This window comes from Pelophylax lessonae (assembly GCF_965119305.1).
Source record: "Pelophylax lessonae genome assembly, chromosome: 3".
NCBI lineage: Eukaryota > Metazoa > Chordata > Amphibia > Anura > Ranidae > Pelophylax > Pelophylax lessonae.
In genome coordinates this window covers 114,465,681-114,489,536 of record NC_138770.1, presented here as the reverse complement: position 1 = coordinate 114,489,536, position 23,856 = coordinate 114,465,681, and the positions used below count along the sequence as shown (strand labels likewise).

Here is a 23,856-nt window from a genome sequence, read left to right as displayed (position 1 = left end):
GTGACCCAGGAGGGAACCCTAGGCCTCAAGGACCAGCATAGGAGGGTCGGAGGCCTGGTAGAAGCCCCCGACAGGTACAACCCCCCGCAGCGCCGATCGTCCAGTCACCTGCGGCACACCCTCCGGCCCCCATCGCCAGCAAAGTGCCCCCAGATAGACCAGACCGCCCCCACAGCCCCAGCATAAGTGAAGGGAGGTGTAGGATAGGGGAAAGATAAAAGTGGGTGCCTGATGGGAACCCCTGGGTCCGACCGTCCCAAAAGGGGACCCATGTCCATGGCTAATTAGCCCCTGGATAGCTTTTACAGGCAATGGGAGGGGTTGCCTTCTCCAGCCCGTCCTTTCTCAGGCTCTATCAGCCCACCTACGAGCCTGTAATAAAGCCAGAAGAACTATAGAGGTCTTGAAGGACCTGAAGGTCCCCAATGAGCTCCATGGTATAGGAACCTGGAAGCGGCAAGCATTTTCGTCTCTTACAGTTCCCCAAAAGTAAACAGTGCCATTTTTAAACTGTGAAAGCATCTGATCACACTGGTGTGATCAGATGCTTTTAAGGGCAGGAGACATCTGGGGTCTAACAGATCCCTGATCTCTATAAAAAAAAAAATACCTGTCACTGCCTACTGCTGTCACAAGTTTACATTTCTTGTGACAGCAATTAAAGTGATCAAAAAAATAAATAAAAAACTGTAAAAATAAAAACTAAACATTTTTTCAAAGTGAGCCCCCCCCCCCCCCCAAGCTTGCTTGCAAAATGCACGCGTTAGTCCTGCACACATACATGAAAAGAAAGAGATTGCACTACAGATGAGCCGCGAACATCAGAGCGAGAACAATAATTCTAGCTCCAGACCTCCTCTGCAACTCTAACCCTGTAAAGACTTTTAAAACATCACCTATATAGATTTTTAAGCCATAGTTTGTCACCATTCCACAAGCAAGCATGGCATTGTGTATTATATTGTGTTTGTGTGCATGCATTGAAATTCAGTGTATTTTTCCCCCAAAAAAATTTGCGTTTGAAAAACTGCTGCGCAAATACCGTGTGACATAAATTGCAATTGCAATATATAGGTTTGTAGGTTCTAAGTCATTTTCTAACAAAAAATACTGATTTTTACTGGTAAACAAAAAGTGTCAGAAAAGGCTTGATCTTCAAGTAGTTAATGGAAGGCCATAATTCTACTTTTAAAGCCCAGAATTGCTTACAGACATGTCAATTCAGTCCCTTAGCAGATGGTAAGGTAAGACTACAAAAAAAAAAATCCTAAGCAGCTTACTTACCATTTCACATTGTCACAGTGGTTATGTCGTGTCATTTGACAAAAGCAGAGCGTATTGGCCTGTCAGCAATGGCAAATTCTGACATGGTACAGTTCCCAAGGAACAATAGAAAGTTAATGAGTGATCTAAGAATTCATAATGGACTAGACTGGTTGTGTACTCTTCTCTCTGTAGCTTTCGCTGGGCAAATATTTGTCCAGGCTACAGACACTTACAAAACACATGTAAGGACTAAGTATACCTTATTTCCGCCTATGCCAGCAGAATGTACCCTTTCATCACCAGCTTGTACTCTGTGCTTATATCATAGCCTGGAGGAATTCAATATCGTCTTTAAAGCACTGGCAGAGACCTGGACTAAATTGAATAGTACCTCAAGCAGTAGCATTGTGAACGTCCCTCCCATCTGAGCCCACTTTCAGTAAGTGTAATCCTTTCATACATTCCTTTTAGAGGCCTGCAATCATTTTCTTGGCTCTGAATGAGGTAGTCACCCTTCCTGTGCTATGCAGCCACACAGCCTGAGTGGGAAGACCAGATTATGCCCATTGCTTTTTAACATTTCTGGCAGGTAAAATGTTCTTTTTGGCTGCAAATCTGCCCATTGCTAAGCCAGCCTTGTGTCTCCAGTCAGAGGAAACAATACCTGTGTCTTCAGAACTCTCCTGGCTCTCTGCGTCATCTGACAATTCCACCTCTTTCACAAAGTTTGAAGGAAACAGGCCAGATCGGCCGCTGCAGGTCCCACTCCACCATCCTTCTTCTACCTTAAAAGCAGAAAAACTCATTAGCAAACATATACTCAAATATCACATTAACTCTTTTCATGTTCAATTTATCCATGGAGGGCAAAGCAACAGGTTTACTTTAACATGACCTCCATCCCCAACAGCATATACCTTTACTACTCTCTGCCACTGTCCCCTTCACCTGCCTGGAGCTAGGAAAAGGCTCTGTGTAAGCTCTAAGTCACTCCAGACTTGGGTAATCCCACCCGATCTGACTGCACTAGGCCAATCACCATCACTTTCACATGGGAAAAGGAAGTCACATTGCTCCTGTAAGCATCATGTATTTTCCTTGCTACTGGTGGCAAACAGAACCATAACGGTGATACCTCTCAAAGAAAAACCCAAACATATTATATATCCCGCGAAATGCCTATATTTATTCCCACAGAATTCTCACAAAATAGTGTAGCATTTAAATCCAAACAGTATTAGAATATACGGCTGTAATCAAATGTTACCGTAACAATGGAGTTTCCCATGACTCGCCCACTGATATTGAATGTAAAAAGCAATATAACTGCGTGTAAATGGACATATGTATGTCAAAGAAATTACAATAAACGCTTTGTTTATATAGCAGTAGACAGTTGTGTGAACATGGTCATAACTACGCGTTTCGCTTTAATATAAGGGACAAGGTGCTAAAACACTAGGGATGGATGTACTAAAACTGGAGTGTGCAAAATCTGGTGCAGCCTTGCATGGTAGCCAATCCGCTTCTAACTTAAATTTGTTCAATTAAGCTTTGACAAAAAAAAAAAAAAAAACTGGAAGCTGATTGGTTTCTATTGTATAAAGAAAATAACCGCGCAAAGTGCAGTAGAAGCTGCAGCTTCAAGTGTGACAGCACCCAAATCAAAAATAAAATAAGCAAGCTGCGCAATAAAATAAAAGTGACAAAGTGATGTCACCCAAACAATGAAGTAAAAATTATATATAGTGTCCAAAATAAATGTTCATAAAGTGAAATTCATAAAGTCTCTTGATTGATCCAGAAAAATCCCAAGAAACAGTGAATGAAGGTTCCAGTATTCACCAAATTGTGCAATGACTGCCAACAGTGGTAAATACTGCTTACCAGAAATAAATTAATTCAAGCCAAAAGGGTATCACTCAGGAAACTCAGGAGACACCAAGGGCAATCCAAGGATAGTTCTCCACTAAACCTCCAGGACTTGGACAATTGGTCAGCATAAATATTGAGGGCATCCACCATCAAACCGCATAAACATGTGAATAAAATATAAACAGTCCCATAGCGTAAAACACTTGATTCGTTTTGTTCTTGTTCTCAACAATCGCTGCCTGTGTTTTCCCACATACATATCTGCAGAACCCTCTTCTCTAGAGCCGTTCAAAGTGCAGAACTTACACAGCTTGTCTGAGCTTTCAGAAAGCAGGAGACAGAGCTGAAATTACACTTTGCAGCGCTCCGTGAGGAGAGATAATTGAGATAAAGGGACACCCCCCCCCCCCTTCCCTTCACACAGGAACAGAGCTAGGGGTGTCAGTCAAAGGCTGTGTCCCTTCCCTAGCACTATTTTTCTCTTGGATTCAGGAAAACTTGTCAGAAGTGATTAATGAAGATAAACAGGAAAAAAAGCAGCAGAAAGAAATGACACTTACTGCTTTGTTCACATTTCATGTCTGAGATTTACAACCACTTTAGGACCACCATATTTATCATCACTTGGACTATCAAGAGCAAAAGTGCAGTTTTTATCATAATTTTAGTTTTTTCCATTCATGGCTCTAAAGAGATTATATAAGTGTTGTGACACTCCTCTTGACCAGGTTGGCCACTGGTGGTTGAACAAATTGACAGGGAAGTGAATGAATGGCGAGTATGTGCTGCTGGGCATAAATATTGTGAACCAGTTGCCCTAGAAGAGAAAAGCGCAGGCTTGCATACCAGTGGACCTGAACTCTGATAAGAGAAAATCTGATATGTTGGGGAAATAATTGTGCCTAAGGCTTACCCTGAAAAATTGACCTTTTGTCTCAAATTCCTTCTTAAAAATAGCAGTGTACTTCCTGGTATGTGAGGGTGCCTAGGCAGTCCTGTGTTTGTAGCAAAACTCTGCCTCTACCAAGATGGCTGCCTTCACACAGACAGCAAGCGCAGAGCAAGGCATTGTGAGCCAGTAATGGGGAAAGGATTCTGCCCAGAGGTCACAATACACTGATCAGTGTCTGCAGACGTTGATTGAGAAACATTTTACAGCACGGTCCTTCAACAGAATTTGATCAAACAATAGAATTCTGTTGTGTGGGGATGGCCACACACGAGTCTAAAATTTCTATCCCCTTTCTACCATACAAATATCAATATATAGTAATCAGTAGATATAATCTCATTGTTTAGAAACTAATGCTAGCCATACTGCCATAGATTTCTTTATCCAGGCTAAACCGTGTGGATAGAGAAATCAAACTTGCTGGCTATTTATTATATTCTGACAGCCACAGCGCTCACAACTGTCTAAATACCTGAACAGTTTCCACACGGCTCAGAAGGGTGGTGTGTTTGTCGAGCTGTGTATGGCCAACTTAAATGACTGATTAGAACATTGAACTAGTTTTCATCTAAAAGCACTGATGAGTTGCTGTAAAAAAAATGCAGTTAAATTGTTGTAAAAAAGATTCCAATTCTTGCATTGATCAGACATTTTTAAACAATCAAATCTAGGAGGAAATAGTTTTTGCTCCTAGATTGGGCCAAGTCCCCGATGATCAGACTATCAGGCAGCAAAGGACAGAATGGAGAAGGATTCTGGAACACAGCTACAACTCACACTGACTATTGCACAAGAGGTGCACACATGACACAGCCAAAAGTTAGGTCAGCTCATGTTAATGCAGAGTCCCAATCAGCACATGTTCCACATTAGAAGAACAGTCTTTTGGCATGAAAATAAAAAGGCAATACATCTAAAAATAAAACATCTGCAGGAAGCTAATGGCTGACACAGATACCAGTCTGAATATAGTGGTAAACCCACACCTGCACTACTCAATGGTACCCAGATTGACAGGAAACACAATACTGCAATGTTTCTAACTGTTCCTTTTACTGCATACTGAATGAGCAAATAAAGAGGAAGAAACAGATTATACCAAGGCTAGAAGACTCCTAGAACTCAGGTATTTTAGTCAATGTGAGTCTGAATTCTGAATGACAGCACATTCTGTCACACCTAACACTGCACAGGCTAATCAGCTGCAGTAACCAAAAACTCAAGAGCATTAAACATATTTAAACTCCAATAACTGTAGGATACAAACCCTCTAGATGTGGTGGATGCATTCGTTTTCTTTAATTTTCCCTGGCGATCCTACCAGCAACACGCTTCCTGTCCTAAAGCAACAACACTCATCGTACAGTGGTTTCTGTAGAGTAGCGTTGTCAACCTAGGACAAGAAATGTTTTATGCCCCATACACACGTGCAGATTATCTGAAGACTTTTGTCTGCAGACTTACCAAAACCATATAATATGAGGTCAAACCTAAACACTTTCAATTTGTATGCAATCCGGCAGGCCCTTGCACTACATAGAAAAGGTAAGTCTGCAAACAAAAGTCTGCAGATAATCTGCACGTGTGTATGGGGCATTAGGCCATACATAAATCTCCCCTTAAGTACTATTAAAGTGGTAGTAAACTCTGCATTTTGATTTTTACCTACAGATAAGCTTATAATAAAGCTTACCTATAGGTAAAACCAATATCTCCTAAAAGGTGCATCGTTTAGGGGATACTCTAGTGGGCAGCAGCTGGTGATGACAGGCACATGAGCTCTGAAGTAAAAGCATACCCATATCAATCCTTCATAGCTGTGTTTCCTGTAGTCAAGACTGCTGCGTGCATGCACTGAAGTGATGTCATCGCGGCTTGGCCATTCAAGTGGCCTTAGCCCACAAATCTATGAGTCTTAGGGACGCATAGAGCAGGGCTTGGGAGTGAGCACGTACCAGTGCCCCACAGCAAGCAGCTTGCTATTGGGTACACTAGTCAAAGGGGGAGGGGCCAGGATCCCGGGCGGGGGACCCAAAAAGAAGAGGATCGGGGTTGCACTGTGCAAACCACTGCACAGAGCAGGAAAGTATAACATGTTGGTTTTCTTTTTTTTTTTTTTTTTTTTTAAAGCCAAACATTTAGGCTGGGTTCACATATGTATAACAAAAACTATCAGCGCAAAAAAATATCAATAGTGAATGGTGCAATAAACAAATGATATAAAGATAGGCTGCACATACTAAAAGTGTCTAAACCACACAATGTAAACTAAATAAACCAAAAAGTAGTGTTGTGCCAGTCATGTGCACACAGTGTAATAAAACTCAAAATCAGTGTCCATACATGTTCCAATGTCCATACAATCAATCAAATAAACTGTGAATCCACGTGTCCAAAAGAATCTTGTGCAAAACTTAATTAGTGCTTTCGTGATTAGTGCAATCCCACCACCAGGTGAATTGGTCTCTCACCTCCACTATAGACCCACTGCTGGGTCAAACACAGCTTTGTATATACACAGGGACCTTCAGATAGTAAAGGCTATGGACTGCCTATCACCTCCAGAGGGATTCTCACCGATAGACATAAAAGGGGAACAAAGGAAGAGATCTAGTGCTCTCTGTATGGTTGCAGTAAACCGCTTTATTGAGTAAAAGGAATGGTACTCACAAAAGGTGGCGCTTCCAAAGCGCATAGCAATCAGCATAAACGGTATCTAGGAAGAGACAGCTTCCAGCACGCAGGCTCTGTCCCCTATACGCGTGACGTTGATGCCCAACCACAGGCGTTGACTTCCTCAGTAGGGGTCACATATGTCCGGCTGCGGTTTGCAGTTTGGGGTCCGGTGCGTTTCTGTTCACCGGTTCGGGTGCGAATCGGGTGCAAAATTTTGCCTGAATTCACACCTGAACCGGACCCAAAAATGCAAAGCACCCTTTTTGAAACCGCACTGTGGCCTCCCTAGACGTGTGAACTGGCCCCATTAGGAGATGGTCACATTCACATCATGCGAATTGGATGCAGTGTAAAATGCATCCAATTTGCATATTTGTGAACCCAGCCTGAATACCACTTTAAATGTTTGTTTACGCTAGTTTTGCGCTTTGAAGAATGACCCAATTTCAGAACGCTCTTCAGAAAGCATTTGACAGGTGGTGCTTGCTTTAACCCCTTAAACACTGTACAAAGTAAGCCCCAATTGCATGCACTGCACACGGTTACAGGGTGCTTGCCGAGCAACCCAATTCACACGAATCTTATATTTTGCCTTCCCCGATTCCTCCCTCCCTCATTAACATGCGAACAACATTTTGTAAGTGATCTTTTCTATTTTCATTAACCACTTGCCAACCAGCCGCCGTAGTTTTACTAGGGGCACGCGCCCATTCGCCACAGGGGAAGCTGATCAGCGGGTTCGCGATTGCTGCCGAGCATCCGCAATCGCTCCCTGTTCAGACAGAATGGCGGTCTGCCATTATAAACACGGCAGACAGTTTTTCTGTCAGTTATGAACATAGGGATCCTGTGTTACTCTTATTTAGGAAAACAGGTCTCTGTGTTCATGCAGCAAGCCCATCCCACCCACAGTTAGAAAGCACCCCCTAGGGACATATTTAACCCTTTGATCGCCCCAGGTGTTACCCCCTTCCCTGCCAGTGTCATTAGTACAGTAACAGTGCATATTGTTAGCACTGATTACTGTAGTTATGTCACTGGTTCTCCCAAAAGTGTCAAAAATGTCAGCTAGGTGTCCGATCTGTCCGCCGCAATGTCGCAGTCCCGCTAAAAATCGCTGACCGTCCGCTATTACCAGTAAAAAAAATAAAATAAATAAAAATGACATCTTTCCCCTAGTTTGTAGACACGATAACTTTTGCACAAGCCAATCAATATACACTTATTGGGATTGTTTTTTTTTACCAAAAATATGTAGCAGAATACAAATTGGCCTTACATGATGAAAAAATTCGATTTTTTATTTTAAGAATTGTCGCTCTTTGTTTATAGCGCAAAAAAAAAAAAAAAAATCACACAGCTGATCAAATACCACCAAAAGAGAGCTCTGTTTGTGGGGAAAAGGACATCAATTTTATTTGGGCACAGTGTATAACGCAGTGCAGTATCGCAAAAAATGACCTGGTCATTAAGGTCCTTCAGGTCCAGAAGTGGTTAATTAAAGAAACAATGACACGTTTAAAACTTGGAAGATTTCCATGTCAGTACCTTTCAGTGTATACATCATATTCAAGAGGAACAAATATTTTAATACATAGATCAGTGGGATTCTCCTGTAGACAAATTAAAATAGATGAGGGAGGACGGTATGTATTCATATATTGTTTGCTGTTCGATAGGCCATATGTGCTTCCGAATGTGTACATTCCCCCCCTTTTAAAACAGAATTAATCAACTGCTAGAATTTGTAGTTGACAAACCAAAGGTGCCAGTTTTAATGGTCGGAGATCTCAATATGGTGATGAACCCTCAGGTGGATAGATTCTCATTAGGAACGAGATCAGAACAAAGCCCCTATACACCATTGTACAGGTTACTCAAGGAGGTGGAATTGATGGATATTTGGCGGGAACGTTATCCAACAGCCCAGGTCTATTCATGTTATACTAGCGCACACTTGTCACTCTCCAGAATAGATATGGCAATAGGAAATTATACTCTTGTCCCTTTAGTACCAAATGTTAGATATGAGGCAAGGGGATTGTCGGACCACTCCCCCTTGGTCCTGACATTAAGGTTGGGCAAGACTGGAGACAGGGGGGAGTGGAGGTTCAATCCTTTCTGGCTACAGGCAATTTCCCCTAAAGAAAGTATGATAGAATTACTTTGGGAGTTTTTGGAGTATAATAGATTAATAGCAACACATGGTAAAGTGTGGGATACCCCTAAAGCCTATTTGAGGGGAATAATAAATTCAACAAACATCCAAAAGGAAGAAATCCACCAGAGATTGGAAACAAAACATAATGGGGAAGGTAACTGAGATGAAAAAAATGTATGTAGCGGACCCTTCACCAGATAATCTAGCTAAATGGATTGAGATGTAGAAGTTATCAGTGAAGAAGACAAGAGAATAGAAGATTTTTCCTAAAACAGGCCCATTAAGAAGAGAGAGAAAATACTAGACACATGCTGGCCCTCCTGGCGAGGTCTCAGAATGCAGGTAGGTCTACCGCAATGACTGCAGGGACACAAGCCGGAAAGGGTGACCAGGTGTCCAGAAGTAATAGTGAATGCCTTTAACGATTATTATTCAGACTTCTACAAGTCTAAGGTAGTGGAGGAAAACAGACAATTGGAAGGCTTCATACAGGGTCTGTCTCTCACACAGCTCTCGGAGATTGATAGGGCATCATTGGAAATGCCTGTTGCAATCGATGAGCTGCGAGAGGCAGTAAAGGAATTAGCGAACCATAAAGCACCGGGGCCAGGTGGATTGCCAAATGAGATATATAGGGAGCATGGAGAAATAATGTTGCCAGAGCTGCTGCAGGTGCTAAATGAGGCATTGGAGACAGGGAGATTACCGGCGTCAATGACAGAGGCCACAATCATAGTAATACCAAAAGAAGGGAAAGATCAAACTCAACCACCATCATATAGACCAATTTCTTTACTCTGTACAGATGTTAAATTATTGGCAAAAGAATTAGCGATTAGGCTAAGTAATACTATAATTCACGCTGATGAATGTGGATTTATTCCAGGTAGATCAACATCGTTAAATGTTAGGAGATTATTTTTGAATTTACAAATTCCATCAGAAAAGTTAGGATCATGAGCCATATTGTCCCTCGATGCTGTCAAAGAATTTGACAGCGTCGAGTTTAACTATCGGTGGCAAACTTTGGGGCTGTTCAGTAATGGTCCTACCTTCATAAAATAGGTTAAACTGCTGCACGCTGGCACAAGGGCAAAAGTGAAAATTGGTGAAAGATCTTCGAAATACTTTCCATTGTTCCATGGGATGAGGCAGGAGTGCCCATTGTCACCCCTACTCGTTGCTACGGCGATGGAAATTTTGGATATAGCCATAAGAACAGCAGAAGGTATACGAGGCTTTAGAAGGGGGAAAGAGAAGGAAAAGATCACTATAGGCAGATGACCTTTTTTTGGAAGATGTGAACCATTCACTGATCACAGTAATGGACAGTGTGTTAAACACCTGTAAGTAGTAAAGGGCTTTGAATATTTGGGAATAGTCATAAGAGTTGACCCTGGGTTGTATATATTGGAGAATCTAGAGACCCTAATAAAATAATTTAGGATAAAATGTGGGACAAGGAGCCGCCTTCCCCTATCAGTAGTGGGTCACTGCAGCCTAATTAAAATTATATGGTTGCCTCAACTGCTACATATTTTGCATAATTCTCCACTATGGATCCCTGGAGTGTGGTTTAAGAGGCTGCAGGGTCTTTTTAGGAAACTGATCTGGAGGAAGAAGCAGGCTAGATTTCGCTTGCAAACATTACAGTTGCCAAGAGATTGGGGGAGGGGAGTTTGGCCGATCCATCCTTGGAGTTACTTCCTTGCAACTCAGTTACAAAAAATGGGGGGCTGAGAAATAGTTAACGACACCACCTGTTCTAGCTCTCGAGCACTACTGGCCTACACCCTGGGTGGTCAGGGCTTATCAGTAAAATTACTGAGGAAGGTATGGAAAATAATTAAATCAATATTTGGGTACTCGGGCAACTGAAACATGCGCTGGGAACACAATTTAAGAAAGGAGGATTAGAATGGAATAAAATACCCTTGTTGAAAAATTTGATAGAGGTTACCTCTCTAAAAGGGCTGATCTCAGAACTATATAGGAAGATAAAGTTAAGAGTACTAGATAAGGACTCTCAGCTGCCTAGCAGAATAAAATGGGAGGAGGATGTGGGGCAATTGACAGATTTACAAAGGGATGGTACAGTAACCTCAATAGATACATTATCCCTTTCAGCAACCCAAAAATTCACACAATTTTACATACTTCATAGAACATTTTATATACCCAAAAGACTGTTTTTGTTTGGGGGAAGATAGGATGCATTTTGCCCTAGATGTAAAATAGCAGTTGGGGATTTGATTCATATGTTGTGGAGGTGCCCCAAGTTACATAGATACTGGAAGGAGGTGTTGGACAGAATAAACTTCGTAGTTGAAACAAATCTACAACTAGATCTGGCGCTATGCATATTGGGATACAAGGAGCAGAGAGTGGGGTACGGGACAAAGCGAACAGCAGTTTTAAGATGCCTATAGCAAGCTAGAAAAGCCATAACAGGAAAACGGATAAAAATTTAACCGCATTATATAAGATTGGTTGGGAAAAGTTAACAATACAATAATTAGAGAAAAATTGGCCTATAAAAAGGATGAGGAAATAAAAAAACATTAAAAAAAAAAAAGTTTAAAAAAAATATGTAAAGCATGGATCAAAACACCCAGGCTTGGCACCTGAGATTGTGGATATTTAAAATGTCTGGTTGAATAATATAATTTTAAGCAGGGTATGGGAAAGATAAGAGGGTGGGGGGGTTAAAAGATGATTGTTATTACTGTATGTGATTGTCTTGATTATTGATGTAAAATAATAAAGAACTAAAAAAAAAAAAAAAAAAAAAAAAATCAGAGACAACATTTGGAAGCAACAACATGGGCGAAGAACCACCTTATCTCTGTAAACCACTAAGTAAGGTGAATGACAAGCCAACGCCGCCAGCTCCGACACTCTGCACACAGAAGGGATTACTGCCAAAAAAGCAACCCTCTGGGACAGGCCCGGACTGGGACAAAAAATAGGCCCGGGCATTTTGGACTGAGAAGCCCAGGAGGGGGGCGTGACGGGGGCGTGGCTGGGGCGTGACGTTCGTCGGGATGGTTGATGACAGGATTTAAATGTTCCAGGATGTATGGATTGGATTACGGTACCTTTTTTTAGTTTAATCTGACAGACTGGGTCCAATTTAGATCAGAGCTGCCATATGATGCTGTTTTTTTTGTCTTACTTTAAATCCTGTTTTGATGGTTGAGTCCTAAAAATAGTATGAAGCAGCACAAGATGAGGGTTACTCTAATCAAGGGGTAGACAACCTTTTTGGGCACAGTGTGCCGAAAAATGTTTTCAAAGAAATTGGGAGTGCCAGATACATAAAAAACAACTGTCAGCTTCATATAAAGTAACTGCTGTAAACCACTTGAATAATAGTAAGAAATCAAGTGAGCTTTGCACCTTCACAAATCAGATCACCCCAATTCCTGCACCTTCACACCTCAGATCACCCCAATTCCTGCACCTTCACCCCTCAGATCACCCCAATTCCTGCACCTTCACACCTCAGATCACCCCCGATTCCTACACCTTCACACCTCAGATCACCCCAATTCCTGCACCTTCACACCTCAGATCAGCCCCAAGTCCTGCACCTTCACACCTCAGATCACCCCAATTCCTGCACCTTCACACCTCAGATCACCCCAATTCCTGCACCTTCACACCTCAGATCACCCCAATTCCTGCACCATCACACCTCAGATCACCCCAATTCCTGCACCTTCACACCTCAGATCACCCCAATTCCTGCACCTTCACCCCTCAGATCACCCCAATTCCTGCACCTTCACACCTCAGATCACCCCCGATTCCTACACCTTCACACCTCAGATCACCCCAATTCCTGCACCTTCACACCTCAGATCACCCCAATTCCTGCACCTTCACACCTCAGATCACCCCAATTCCTGCACCTTCACACCTCAGATCACCCCAATTCCTGCACTATCACACCTCAGATCACCCCAATTCCTGCACCTTCACACCTCAGATCACCCCAATTCCTGCACTATCACACCTCAGATCACCCCAATTCCTGCACCTTCACACCTCAGATCACCCCCGTTTCCTGCACCTTCACACCTCAGATCACCCCAATTCCTGCACCTTCACACCTCAGATCACCCCAATTCCTGCACTATCACACCTCAGATCACCCCAATTCCTGCACCATCACACCTCAGATCACCCCCGATTCCTACACCTTCACACCTCAGATCACCCCCGATTCCTGCACCTTCACACCTCAGATCACCCCAATTCCTGCACCTTCACACCTCAGATCAGACCCAATTCCTGCACTATCACACCTCAGATCAGACCCAATTCCTGCACTATCACACCTCAGATCACCCCAATTCCTGCACTATCACACCTCAGATCAGACCCAATTCCTGCACTATCACACCTCAGATCACCCCAATTCCTGCACCTTCACACCTCAGATCACCCCAATTCTTGCACTATCACACCTCAGATCACCCCAATTCCTGCACTTTCACACCTCAGATCAGCCCCAATTCCTGCACCTTCACACCTCAGATCACCCCAATTCCTGCACTCTCACCTCAGATCACCCCAATTCCTGCACTTTCCCACCTCAGATCACCCCAATTCCTGCACTTTCTCACCTCAGATCACCCCAATTCCTGCACTTTCTCACCTCAGATCACCCCAATTCCTGCACTCTCACCTCAGATCACCCCAATTCCTGCACTATCACACCTCAGATCACCCCAATTCCTGCACTCACACCTCAGATCACCCCAATTCCTGCACTTTCACACCTCAGATCACCCCAATTCCTGCACTTTCTCACCTCAGATCACCCCAATTCCTGCACTCTCACCTCAGATCACCCCAATTCCTGCACTATCACACCTCAGATCACCCCAATTCCTGCACTCACACCTCAGATCACCCCAATTCCTGCACTTTCACACCTCAGATCACCCCAATTCCTGCACTTTCTCACCTCAGATCACCCCAATTCCTGCACTTTCACACCTCAGATCACCCCAATTCCTGCACTCACACCTCAGATCACCCCAATTCCTGCACTTTCACACCTCAGATCACCCCAATTCCTGCACTTTCTCACCTCAGATCACCCCAATTCCTGCACTCTCACCTCAGATCACCCCAATTCCTGCACCTTCACACCTCAGATCACCCCAATTCCTGCACCTTCACACCTCAGATCACCCCAATTCCTGCACCTTCACACCTCAGATCACCCCAATTCCTGCACCTTCACACCTCAGATCACCCCAATTCCTGCACTATCACACCTCGGATCACCCCAATTCCTGCACTATCACACCTCAGATCACCCCAATTCCTGCACTTTCCCACCTCAGATCACCCCAATTCCTGCACTCTCACCTCAGATCACCCCAATTCCTGCACTATCACACCTCAGATCACCCCAATTCCTGCACTCACACCTCAGATCACCCCAATTCCTGCACTTTCACACCTCAGATCACCCCAATTCCTGCACTTTCTCACCTCAGATCACCCCAATTCCTGCACTTTCTCACCTCAGATCACCCCAATTCCTGCACTCTCACCTCAGATCACCCCAATTCCTGCACTATCACACCTCAGATCACCCCAATTCCTGCACTCACACCTCAGATCACCCCAATTCCTGCACTTTCACACCTCAGATCACCCCAATTCCTGCACTTTCTCACCTCAGATCACCCCAATTCCTGCACTTTCACACCTCAGATCACCCCAATTCCTGCACTTTCACACCTCAGATCACCCCAATTCCTGCACTTTCTCACCTCAGATCACCCCAATTCCTGCACTCTCACCTCAGATCACCCCAATTCCTGCACCTTCACACCTCAGATCACCCCAATTCCTGCACCTTCACACCTCAGATCACCCCAATTCCTGCACTATCACACCTCGGATCACCCCAATTCCTACACTATCACACCTCAGATCACCCCAATTCCTGCACTTTCCCACCTCAGATCACCCCAATTCCTGCACTTTCCCACCTCAGATCAGTCACTGCTAGAAAACATGTGCCATGCGGCATGCCAGTTTGCTTGTTACATGTAAAGTGCCAGCCAGGTGCAGATTTTCTAGTTGAAAATGTGCACCTGGCTGTCACATCATATGTAACAAGCAAACTGGCATGCCGCATGGCACATGTTTTCTAGTAGTGACAGTGTGTGTGTAGCTGTTTTCAAAACAGCTACACACTGTCACTGCCAGCAAACATGTGCCATGTAAGGAAAGGGCACAAAAACAAACACAACACTGCTGGGATTTGTGGTTCTGGCATCTGGCAGAGCATTGCTCACTTCTGGCTTAGCAGCAGGCAGACCGCAGGCATAAAAAACAGAAAACAGCTACACTCTGTCACTAGTGCTAGAAAACATGTGCCATGCCAGTTTGCTTGTTACATGTGATGTGACAGCCAGGTGCACATTTCCAAGTTGAAAATGTGCACCTGGCTGTCACATCACATGTAACAAGCAAACTGGCATGGCACATGTTTTCTAGCAGTGCTGTGACAGTGTGTAGCTGTTTTTTACACCTGTGGCCTGCCTGCTGCTAAGCCAGAAGTTCCAGACCAGAACCCTGCTCTGCCGAAGGCCACCCAGAACCACAAATCCCAGCGGTGAGTGTGACAGTGGTGTGTGGTCTGTGGTGTTGTAAATTGTGCTGCTGGGCTGGCCTGCTGCCATTCTTTCCTTACCTGTTGAGGCCTTGGCTCCTGTCCTGGTCGTGGGTGGTGCAATGCTGGTGTTAATGCAGCTCCTCCAGGGCAGGCAGGCACTAGACTTGCTCTCTGACGACTCCGACCACAGTCACTGTCTCTCACTCTCAGACTGAGACTCACTCAGACACACTGTCAGTGTCTGTCTGCGGTGTGCGGCGCCGGTCACTTCCTGCTTCTTCCTGTGACAAGGCAGCATGGGGTCCCCGCCGGCCTCTAGCTCCACCCCCGGCCTTAGTCACATGACGGTCACACGGTCCACCCACCGACTCCACCCCCTCCTGAGCTACGCTGCAGCCTGGATGCCGCTGCGGAGCCGGCTGCCAGGCCAGCTGAGCTAAGTTAGCAAGGAGTGGGGACTGGAGTCGGGGATAGCTGGCGGCCAGATTGCCGTAATGCGGGGTCGGGGACAGTGGCGGGCGGCCAGATTGCGGTAATGCGGCGGCCGCGGCCCTCAGGCTCCGCGGAATCAGCCGCGGAGAGGCAAGCAACGGCCGGACACTTGTCACTGTGACACTGTCTCTTGTCTTCCATTTCCATTATAATACGCCCGGCCTCGGCGGCCCACCGGGCATATGCCCGCTGTGCCCGATGCTCAGTCCGGCCCTGCTCTGGGATAACGTAAGCAGGGGAACCTCCCTAAGATTTTTAAAAGGCGATTTCTGGAAGACTGAAAGCACCACTTTGAGGTCCCAAGGTGGCAATGGAGACTGCCCTGGAGGAGCCAAGTGTCGAACTCCCTGGACAAAAGTACACACCAAGGAAAGTGTGGCCAATGGTCAGTAAAAAAAGACCGCCAAGGCCGAGACCTTGCCCTTGATACTAAAGGCCAGGTGCTGCTCAACCCCCTGTTGAAGGAAGGTCAAGATCCGAGGCACCATAAAAGGAACGAGGATAAACCCCAAGAGACTTACACCACGCAATGTACAACTTCAATGTACGATGATAGATCTTCCTAGAGGTAGACTTTCTAGCTTTTAACAGCCTAGGAATCACTGAATCAGACAAACCTCTATCTTTCAGCACCTGGCTTTCAACAGCCAAGCAGTTAAAGCCAGCGACTGTGCAGATCTTCCATCAGAGGAAGTCTCCAAGGAACATTGGTTACCAGCAGTACCAGATCGGCGTACCAAGACTGGCAAGGCCAGTCTGGAGCCACCAAGATGACCCTTCTGCCTCAATCCTGCGCAGAAGTCTTGGCAGAAGCTTGAAAGGGTGAAAGGCGTAAATCAGACAATACCGACTGAACAGGGCCATCAATGTATCTGTGCCCGCCAGAGGGTCCCGAGACCGTGCCACAAACCTCTGCACCTTCCTGTTGAGACAAGAGGCCAACAGGTATACCTCGGGAGCACTCCACCGGTGGCACAACTGAGGAAACCCCTCCGGATGAAGTGACCATTCCCCCTGGTCCAACGCCTGTCGACTGAGGTAATCCGCCTGCCAATTTTCCACCCCCGGAATGTGTACAGCATAGATGGCTGGAAAAAAACATTCTGCCTACCTTAGAATGCCCGCTACTTCCCAGGACACTCTTTGTGCCCCCTTGCTGATTTACATAGGCCACAGCCTACTGAATTTGCCTGACTGAATTTGCACCAGACACCCTTGAAGACCACCCGTTCAATGATCCAGACAAAGTCTGATCGCTCGAAGCTCCAGTACATTGATCAGCAGTCTGGACTCTTCCAGGGTCCAGACTCCCTGAGCAGAATCTTTTCCGAGGATGCCTCCCCACCTGGACAGGCTGGCATCCGTGGTGACCACCGTCCAGTACAGGGGGAGAAAGGATTTGCCCTGTCGAAGTGCCAGAGAATGAAGCCACAAGATCAAGAACCCTCTTACCCTGGCTCAGCCGGATCAGATTGTCTACAGATTGTGGATTTTGTCCCATTGTGACCAGAATCTCTCTTTGCAGAGATCTCCTGTGGAACAGTGCAAACTGAACCGCCACAAAGGCAGACACAATCAGGCCCAGCACCCGCATGCAAGTCCAAATGGATGACAGTCTGCTAGACAAAAGAAGATAAATTGCTTCCTGCAGTTTCTGAAGTTTTTCCAGAGGAAGGAACACTCTGGCTAAGGCCGAGTCCAGATTCAAACCCAGATAGTCCAGATTTGTGGACGGAACCAGAGAAGACTTCTGAAGTTTCAGAATCCAACCAAACTCCCTCAGAGTTTGCAGAGTAATCTCCAAGTTGTCTACCACAGCAGTCAGAGACTCTGCTTGCAGCAGATCATCCAGGTACCCTAGTACTGCGATTCCCCGCTGACGCAACAATGCCAGCACCGGGGCAAACACTTTTGTGAAGACCAGAGAAGCGGAGGCGAAACCAATGGGTAACACAACAAACTGATAATGCTCTTCTCCCACGGCAAACCGGAGGAAGCGCTGATGACCAAAACATATTGGAATGTGAAGGTAAGCGTCCTTGATGTCGATAGAAGCAAGAAGATCCCCCCCCCCCCCCGATGCAGGAATGCCACTACTGCGCGAATGGACTTAATTCTGAACTTCTGCACCAGCACAAATCAGTTTAGTGCCTTGAGTTCTAGAATTGGATGCACCCTGCACTCCTTCCTGTGGACTGAAAACAGGTTTGAATAAAACCTCTGAAAACGTTCCGAAGTTGGAACCGGGACATCGCCCCTTGGCTCAGAAAGTCTTGCACTGCCCCAAACAGACCCCGTAAGCGGACAAAATGTACATATGGCGGGCCACAGCCTATGCTTTTCTGTCAGCCGGGTCCTTAAAGGCTAGAGACTCCTTAACCGGAATCATGGTTGCTTTGTTTAACCTAGAAACCGGAGAGTCCACCACAGGTGGGACAATCCCCTTTTTAAAGCAGACTCTCCTCATAAGGATACTGCATAGCAAAACACCTAGGGACCACAAGGGGGCATTTTGGACAACCCAACTACTAAGCGACAATTTTGTCAAAGTAAGCGGGAAAGCGGAACACCCTTGGAGGGATTGTAGGGGCCAAAAAGAACCGACGCCTCAGATGAGGGAGCAGTCGCATCCTACGTTTTTTTAAGTCTCACGCACAGAAACAATCAGTGCATCCACCAGCGCCTTTTCATGCACGGCTACAGGAGCAAAGGAATCATCCTTACTATCCGAAAAATCAGGGTGTGGGGACACAGACCCAGCAGGGTGACTTGTGTCTGCGGCGACTGAATCAGATTCAAGATCTGATGAGACCGATGGGGCAGGTGAAGGCGGGGGGGGGGGGGGGGGGGGGGCTTTTTGCTAGCCCGTTTCCCTGGGACCAAATCAATCTTGGACACCAAAGACTCCAGGGCCGCCGTCAGTGCAGTAAGGGATTGTTGGGACCCGGAGGGCCCAGCAGCCTCTGAGAAGGGATCAGGTGGGGAAATGTGCTCCAGGGACCCTGAGTGATAAAGGGGGACGCTGCTAGGGACACCCCCACCATGCTGGCCGCACCACAGGTCGCCAGGCACAGAGCACCAACTTATCCTATAGCAGAGAGGGAGAGGACCCCACCAGACTCCCCACCCACCGATCAGCCACCACAGCACCAGGCCATCTTCACACACATGCAGCGATCAGGAAGAGAAAGATCCAGGAGTCAGCACCTGGGGATAAGGAGGGGCACCCACAGCTGAAATCACCACCCAAATATGCTTCACAGTCATGGCTACTGCTATTAACAATGAGAAACCAATAGAAAATGGCTGCCGAGGCTACACAAACATGTACTTTGTACACCCATTAATTACTTTGATTATTTGGATTGCTAGCAAGCGCTGTAGATAGCCCTAATTTATGACTATTTTTTCTACAAGTACATCTTTTTACACAGGTTAGCCAGCATTTTAGGAGGAGGAATGCTACTTTTAATGGATGGATGGGCGTTGTATTCCTGTGCATGAAAAACATTAAATATAAGTCAGCAAGATTCTTCTTTACTTCTGTAATGTTATGTAGATGGATCAGTGATCTCCAACCTCTCCAGCACCAGGGACCGGCTACACGGAAGCCACCCTCCCTGGGTGGAAAGGGGGGCCTAGATCTCACCAGTGCTCTATGAGATTCTGAGCCTGGCTCTCCTCTCTCCCTTTCTCCTTTTTCGTGACCACAGAGAGGGAGGGGAGTTTTGGTGTTAAGGTGAAGCAGAGTGGTCGGAGGGCAGCAGTGAAAGTTGTGCTGGCTCACTCTGCCCTGGCTCCGAGTAGGCCACAGGCCGGCATCGGTCTGCGGCCTGGGGGTTGGGGATGCCCCCCATGTAGATGACAGAGGTTTCATCTCAACTGTTTTGGGTTGAATTTGTTTGTGATGTTGCCTTGCATCTACTTTGCAGCCAAGCAGGTCAACACAGCTTTTCGTTGAATTATTTTTTTTTTTTTCACAACACCCAACTAAACCGGCCTTACTTATTCAGAATTTTTTTTTCTGGATGTGTGGAGGGTAGGGGTGCTCTTTAGGAAAGTCAGAATTGGCATACATTTACCTTGGGTTCTGAAGCTCCGTTTAGATAAGCTAAAGCTGTGAACACACCTGAATATTACATGTTGATACTGATTCATTTTTCCAATATAAAAAAAAAAAGTTCTCTATCTCCTACATACCTCTTCTGTGATTTCCAGGACATCCCCAACTTTGAGTTCCAGTTCATCTTCATTCTGCGGAATGTAGTCAAAGAGAACTCTGCACTGCCTCTTTTTAGACTCTGAAAACAAGACAAAGTGGCATTAGAAAGCGACATTTCAAAGAACCCACCACAAACTGTTCAACCAAAGGCAGCCCATACATTATTCATTTTTTTTGGTTCATCCAGAAGGTTGGACAAAAAAATATGACCCTATTACCATCCACACATTTGAGGTGGATGGAGGAATCACTCCTGCTGAGATAATGTGCTCTGACAGAGGGGAGACTTACAGGAAAAGCCCGACAGGGTGGCTGCATAGAAGTACGATTGGTAGAATGACTTCTGTACAACCACTGTTACCATACAGTGATCTCGAATTTCGATCCACGTATGGGTAGCTTAAGCACTAATCATGTGATTAAAAATCAAAACAAATCAAAAGCAGGGGTTATTTTGACAGACGGCATTTCAAAACCATCAGCCGGTTACACTGACCATAATAAAAGCGGAAATTTACCCATAACAGCTTGATGAAAATTAGTCTAGGTTCACAAACATTATATGCGAATCAGAGGTGTTTTGAACCAGATCCGCTTTCAATGGAGCAGGTCCGCATATATGCAGGCCGGTTGCGGTGCGAATTTTTAAAAGGTCCTGTGCGTTTTTCAGTCTGGTTAAGGTGCGATTTCAGTGTCAAATTCGCACCTAAATCACACCTAAAGGGGTAAATGGAAACCGCATCGGAATCGTCAGGGAGACCGGTGTCGCATATATATCACTGGAGCCTTAGTGTTCTTTAACAAAAGAACATACACTGCCCAATATTTATGCTGCTAAAAATAGGGTGCGGTAAACTGCCTTCATCATTGCTCCTGTTTCCTTCCTCCTGTTTCTCCATGAGGCTGCATTCACACCTGAACATGGCATTTTTCTGAGTGTTTGTATGCACATTTTGAGCATTAGCGTACAGCGTATTTTAAGCTTTGCTGTTTTTAAATTAGCCAAGAGAAAAATAGCATCTGTTTCACCATTTGTTGCTATGTGTTTCAGCATTTTCATCTGCTTTTATTTCCATTTATTTATTTATTATTTACAATTTTTTTTATTTTATTTGTAAGGAGTTGAAGTGATTGTAAAGGCAAAAGTTTTTTTTTTTTACCTTAATGCATTAGGATAAAAAAACCTTCTGTGTGCAGCAGCCCCCCCTAATACTTACCTGAGCCTATCTTTATCTAGCGATGTTGCAGGAGTTTCTCAGTTGCCCGGGACTACCCTCCTCATTGGCTGAGACAGCGGCGCGGATTGGCTCTCGCTGCTGACAAATTTAGTCAGCCAGCCAATCAGGAGAGAGAGGGAGCAAGGCTAAGTCGCGACTCCATCTCTGAATGGACACAGGGACCTGTGACTCGGCTCGGGTGCCTCCATAGCAAGCTGTCTGCTGTGGGGGCACTAAACAGGAGGAAGGAGCCAGAAGCACCGAAGCGGGATCCGAGAAGTGGAGAATCTGGGCCACTTTGTGCAAAACCACTGCAAAGGACAGGTAAGTAACATGTTTGTAATTTTTTATTTTTTTTTCTGAAATACAAGACTTCACAATCACTTTAAGGATTAGGTTTTAAAAAAGTTAGGGGTTAATTACCGTTTATGGGTTATTAGGGTTAGGGTTTAGGATTAGGGGTAAAGTTTATTAGGGCTAGAGTTTGGGTTTAATATTCAGGTTAAGGGGTTGGAATTTTTAATTTATTTACATTACATATTTAATTATTTACATTTAATTATTGCATTTGAGCAGAAAATGCTTAAAACCTGAGACAGAACGCACTAAAAGGATTTCATCAAGCGATTCCATGCATTTCTATGGACTAAAAAAGGCTTCAAAAATGCACCAATCTGTCGGACTTGAGCTACAAAAAAAAGCTCCAAAACTTTGAGCTTCAGGATTTTGGCTTCAGGCAACTTGTAGTAGAGATGTGAACCATCTCCATAAAGAATAATTGGATTTTTGTCTTACCATAAAAACCTTTTCTCGGATGTTCATTGACGGACACAGCTCCAGAATCTTCTTGACCATTGGGTTACGCTGCCCCATACAGGAGTATGACACCAAGCCAAAAAAAACAAAAAATTTACCACGCCTATGGGGCAGTCCCAGGGGGTATACTCCCACTTCCTGCTATAGGCATTCAGTTTTGTTGCAAAGAGTGTCAGCAGAAAAATAACCCAACTCAATAGGTGGGTGGGTGCGGTGTCTGTCAAACATCAGACATTTTTTTAACGCTAAGACAAAAAAAAATGTCTTTCATTCATTGACGGACACCGCTCTCTTCTTGACCATTGGGACATCCAAAAGCAATGGCAAACATGAGGGAGGGGAAAAAAAAAAAAAAAAAAACAGCAGAAAAAAATTCCCAAAGGCTAAACCTAGCCAACCAGGTAACATGGAGCTCAACCAAGAACAACTGTAGTTCACCTGAAAATAATACACCCTCTAAGAGGACCAGGTCCTCTCAAACAGCGGCCTGCAAAACCCTGCAGCAAAAAGCAGCATCCACAGATGCCAACACATCTACATAGTAAAATTTTGTAAAAAAGTCTGCACAGACGACCAAGTGGCTGCCTTGCAAACCTGCATCACGATGCCTGATGGAGAAAGGCCCAGGAGGCACTAAGCGCCCATGTAGAATGCACCTTAACAGGGAAAGGAGGGACCTGACCTTGATTGAATAGACTGCATTACTGTCATTCTGATCCATCTGGAAATGGTCACGGCAGACGTGGCCAACCCCTTGCGAGGTCCATCCTTAAGGACAAAAAGGAATCTGATTTCCTAAATGACTTGGTGGCGCCAAGCCGCGAACACCAAGGAATGCATAGCCAAAGAATATTTAAAAAAAATTAATCGCCAAGGCTGAAACCTGGCCCTTGATGGTACCCAAGGCCAGGCGCTGTTCCACACCTCTTTGGAGGAATGCCAAAATTCGAGTCACCGAAATGGAACGGGGAGAAACACCCAAGAACCTCACCATGCAATGTACAACTTATAGACGCGAAGGTAAATCTTTCTAGGGTTAGATTTTCTAGCCTTCCACAGCGTGGGAATCACCAAGTCAGAGAAACGCCTATCCTTCAGCATCTGGCTTTCAACAACCAGCGACTGTAAAGCAAGATGGAAGATCGGCCCTTGGGCCAACAGGTCTTCTCTGAGAGGGAGTCGCCAAGGGACATCGGCGACCAGCCATACCAGATCCGCTTACCAAGACCGGCGAGGCTAGTCTGGGGCCACATGGATAACCGGAATTCCTTCTGTCTCGATCCTACGTAGAAGTTTGAGAGGGGGAAAGGTGTATATCAGACGGTACTGGGCCCAAGGACCCACCAGTGCGCCCCTGGCATCGGCTAGAGGATCCCGATACCATGTCATGAATCTCTGCACCTTCCTGTTGAGACGAGGCCAACAGGTCAACCTTGGGAGTTCCCCACCAGAGACACAGCTGATGAAACCCCTCCGGATGAAGTGACCATTCTCCTTGGTCCAAGGCCTGTCGACTGAGGTAATCCACCTGCC

At 45.3% G+C, this 23,856-nt stretch overlaps 1 protein-coding gene across 4 annotated transcripts in view; it reads right to left on the bottom strand.

Moving 5' to 3' along the window:
• CD2AP (CD2 associated protein) overlaps positions 1-23,856 on the bottom strand; it is a 246,503-nt gene that overhangs the window by 93,657 nt on the left and 128,990 nt on the right. For all 4 annotated transcript variants that reach the window (XM_082251739.1, XM_082251736.1, XM_082251738.1 and 1 more), the window contains exons 4-5: positions 20,269-20,369; positions 1,931-2,051 (exon numbers count right to left, since the gene is read on the bottom strand). In XM_082251739.1, the coding sequence (XP_082107865.1) occupies positions 1,931-2,051; positions 20,269-20,369 (222 nt within the window). The remainder of the gene's footprint in view (positions 1-1,930; positions 2,052-20,268; positions 20,370-23,856) is intronic.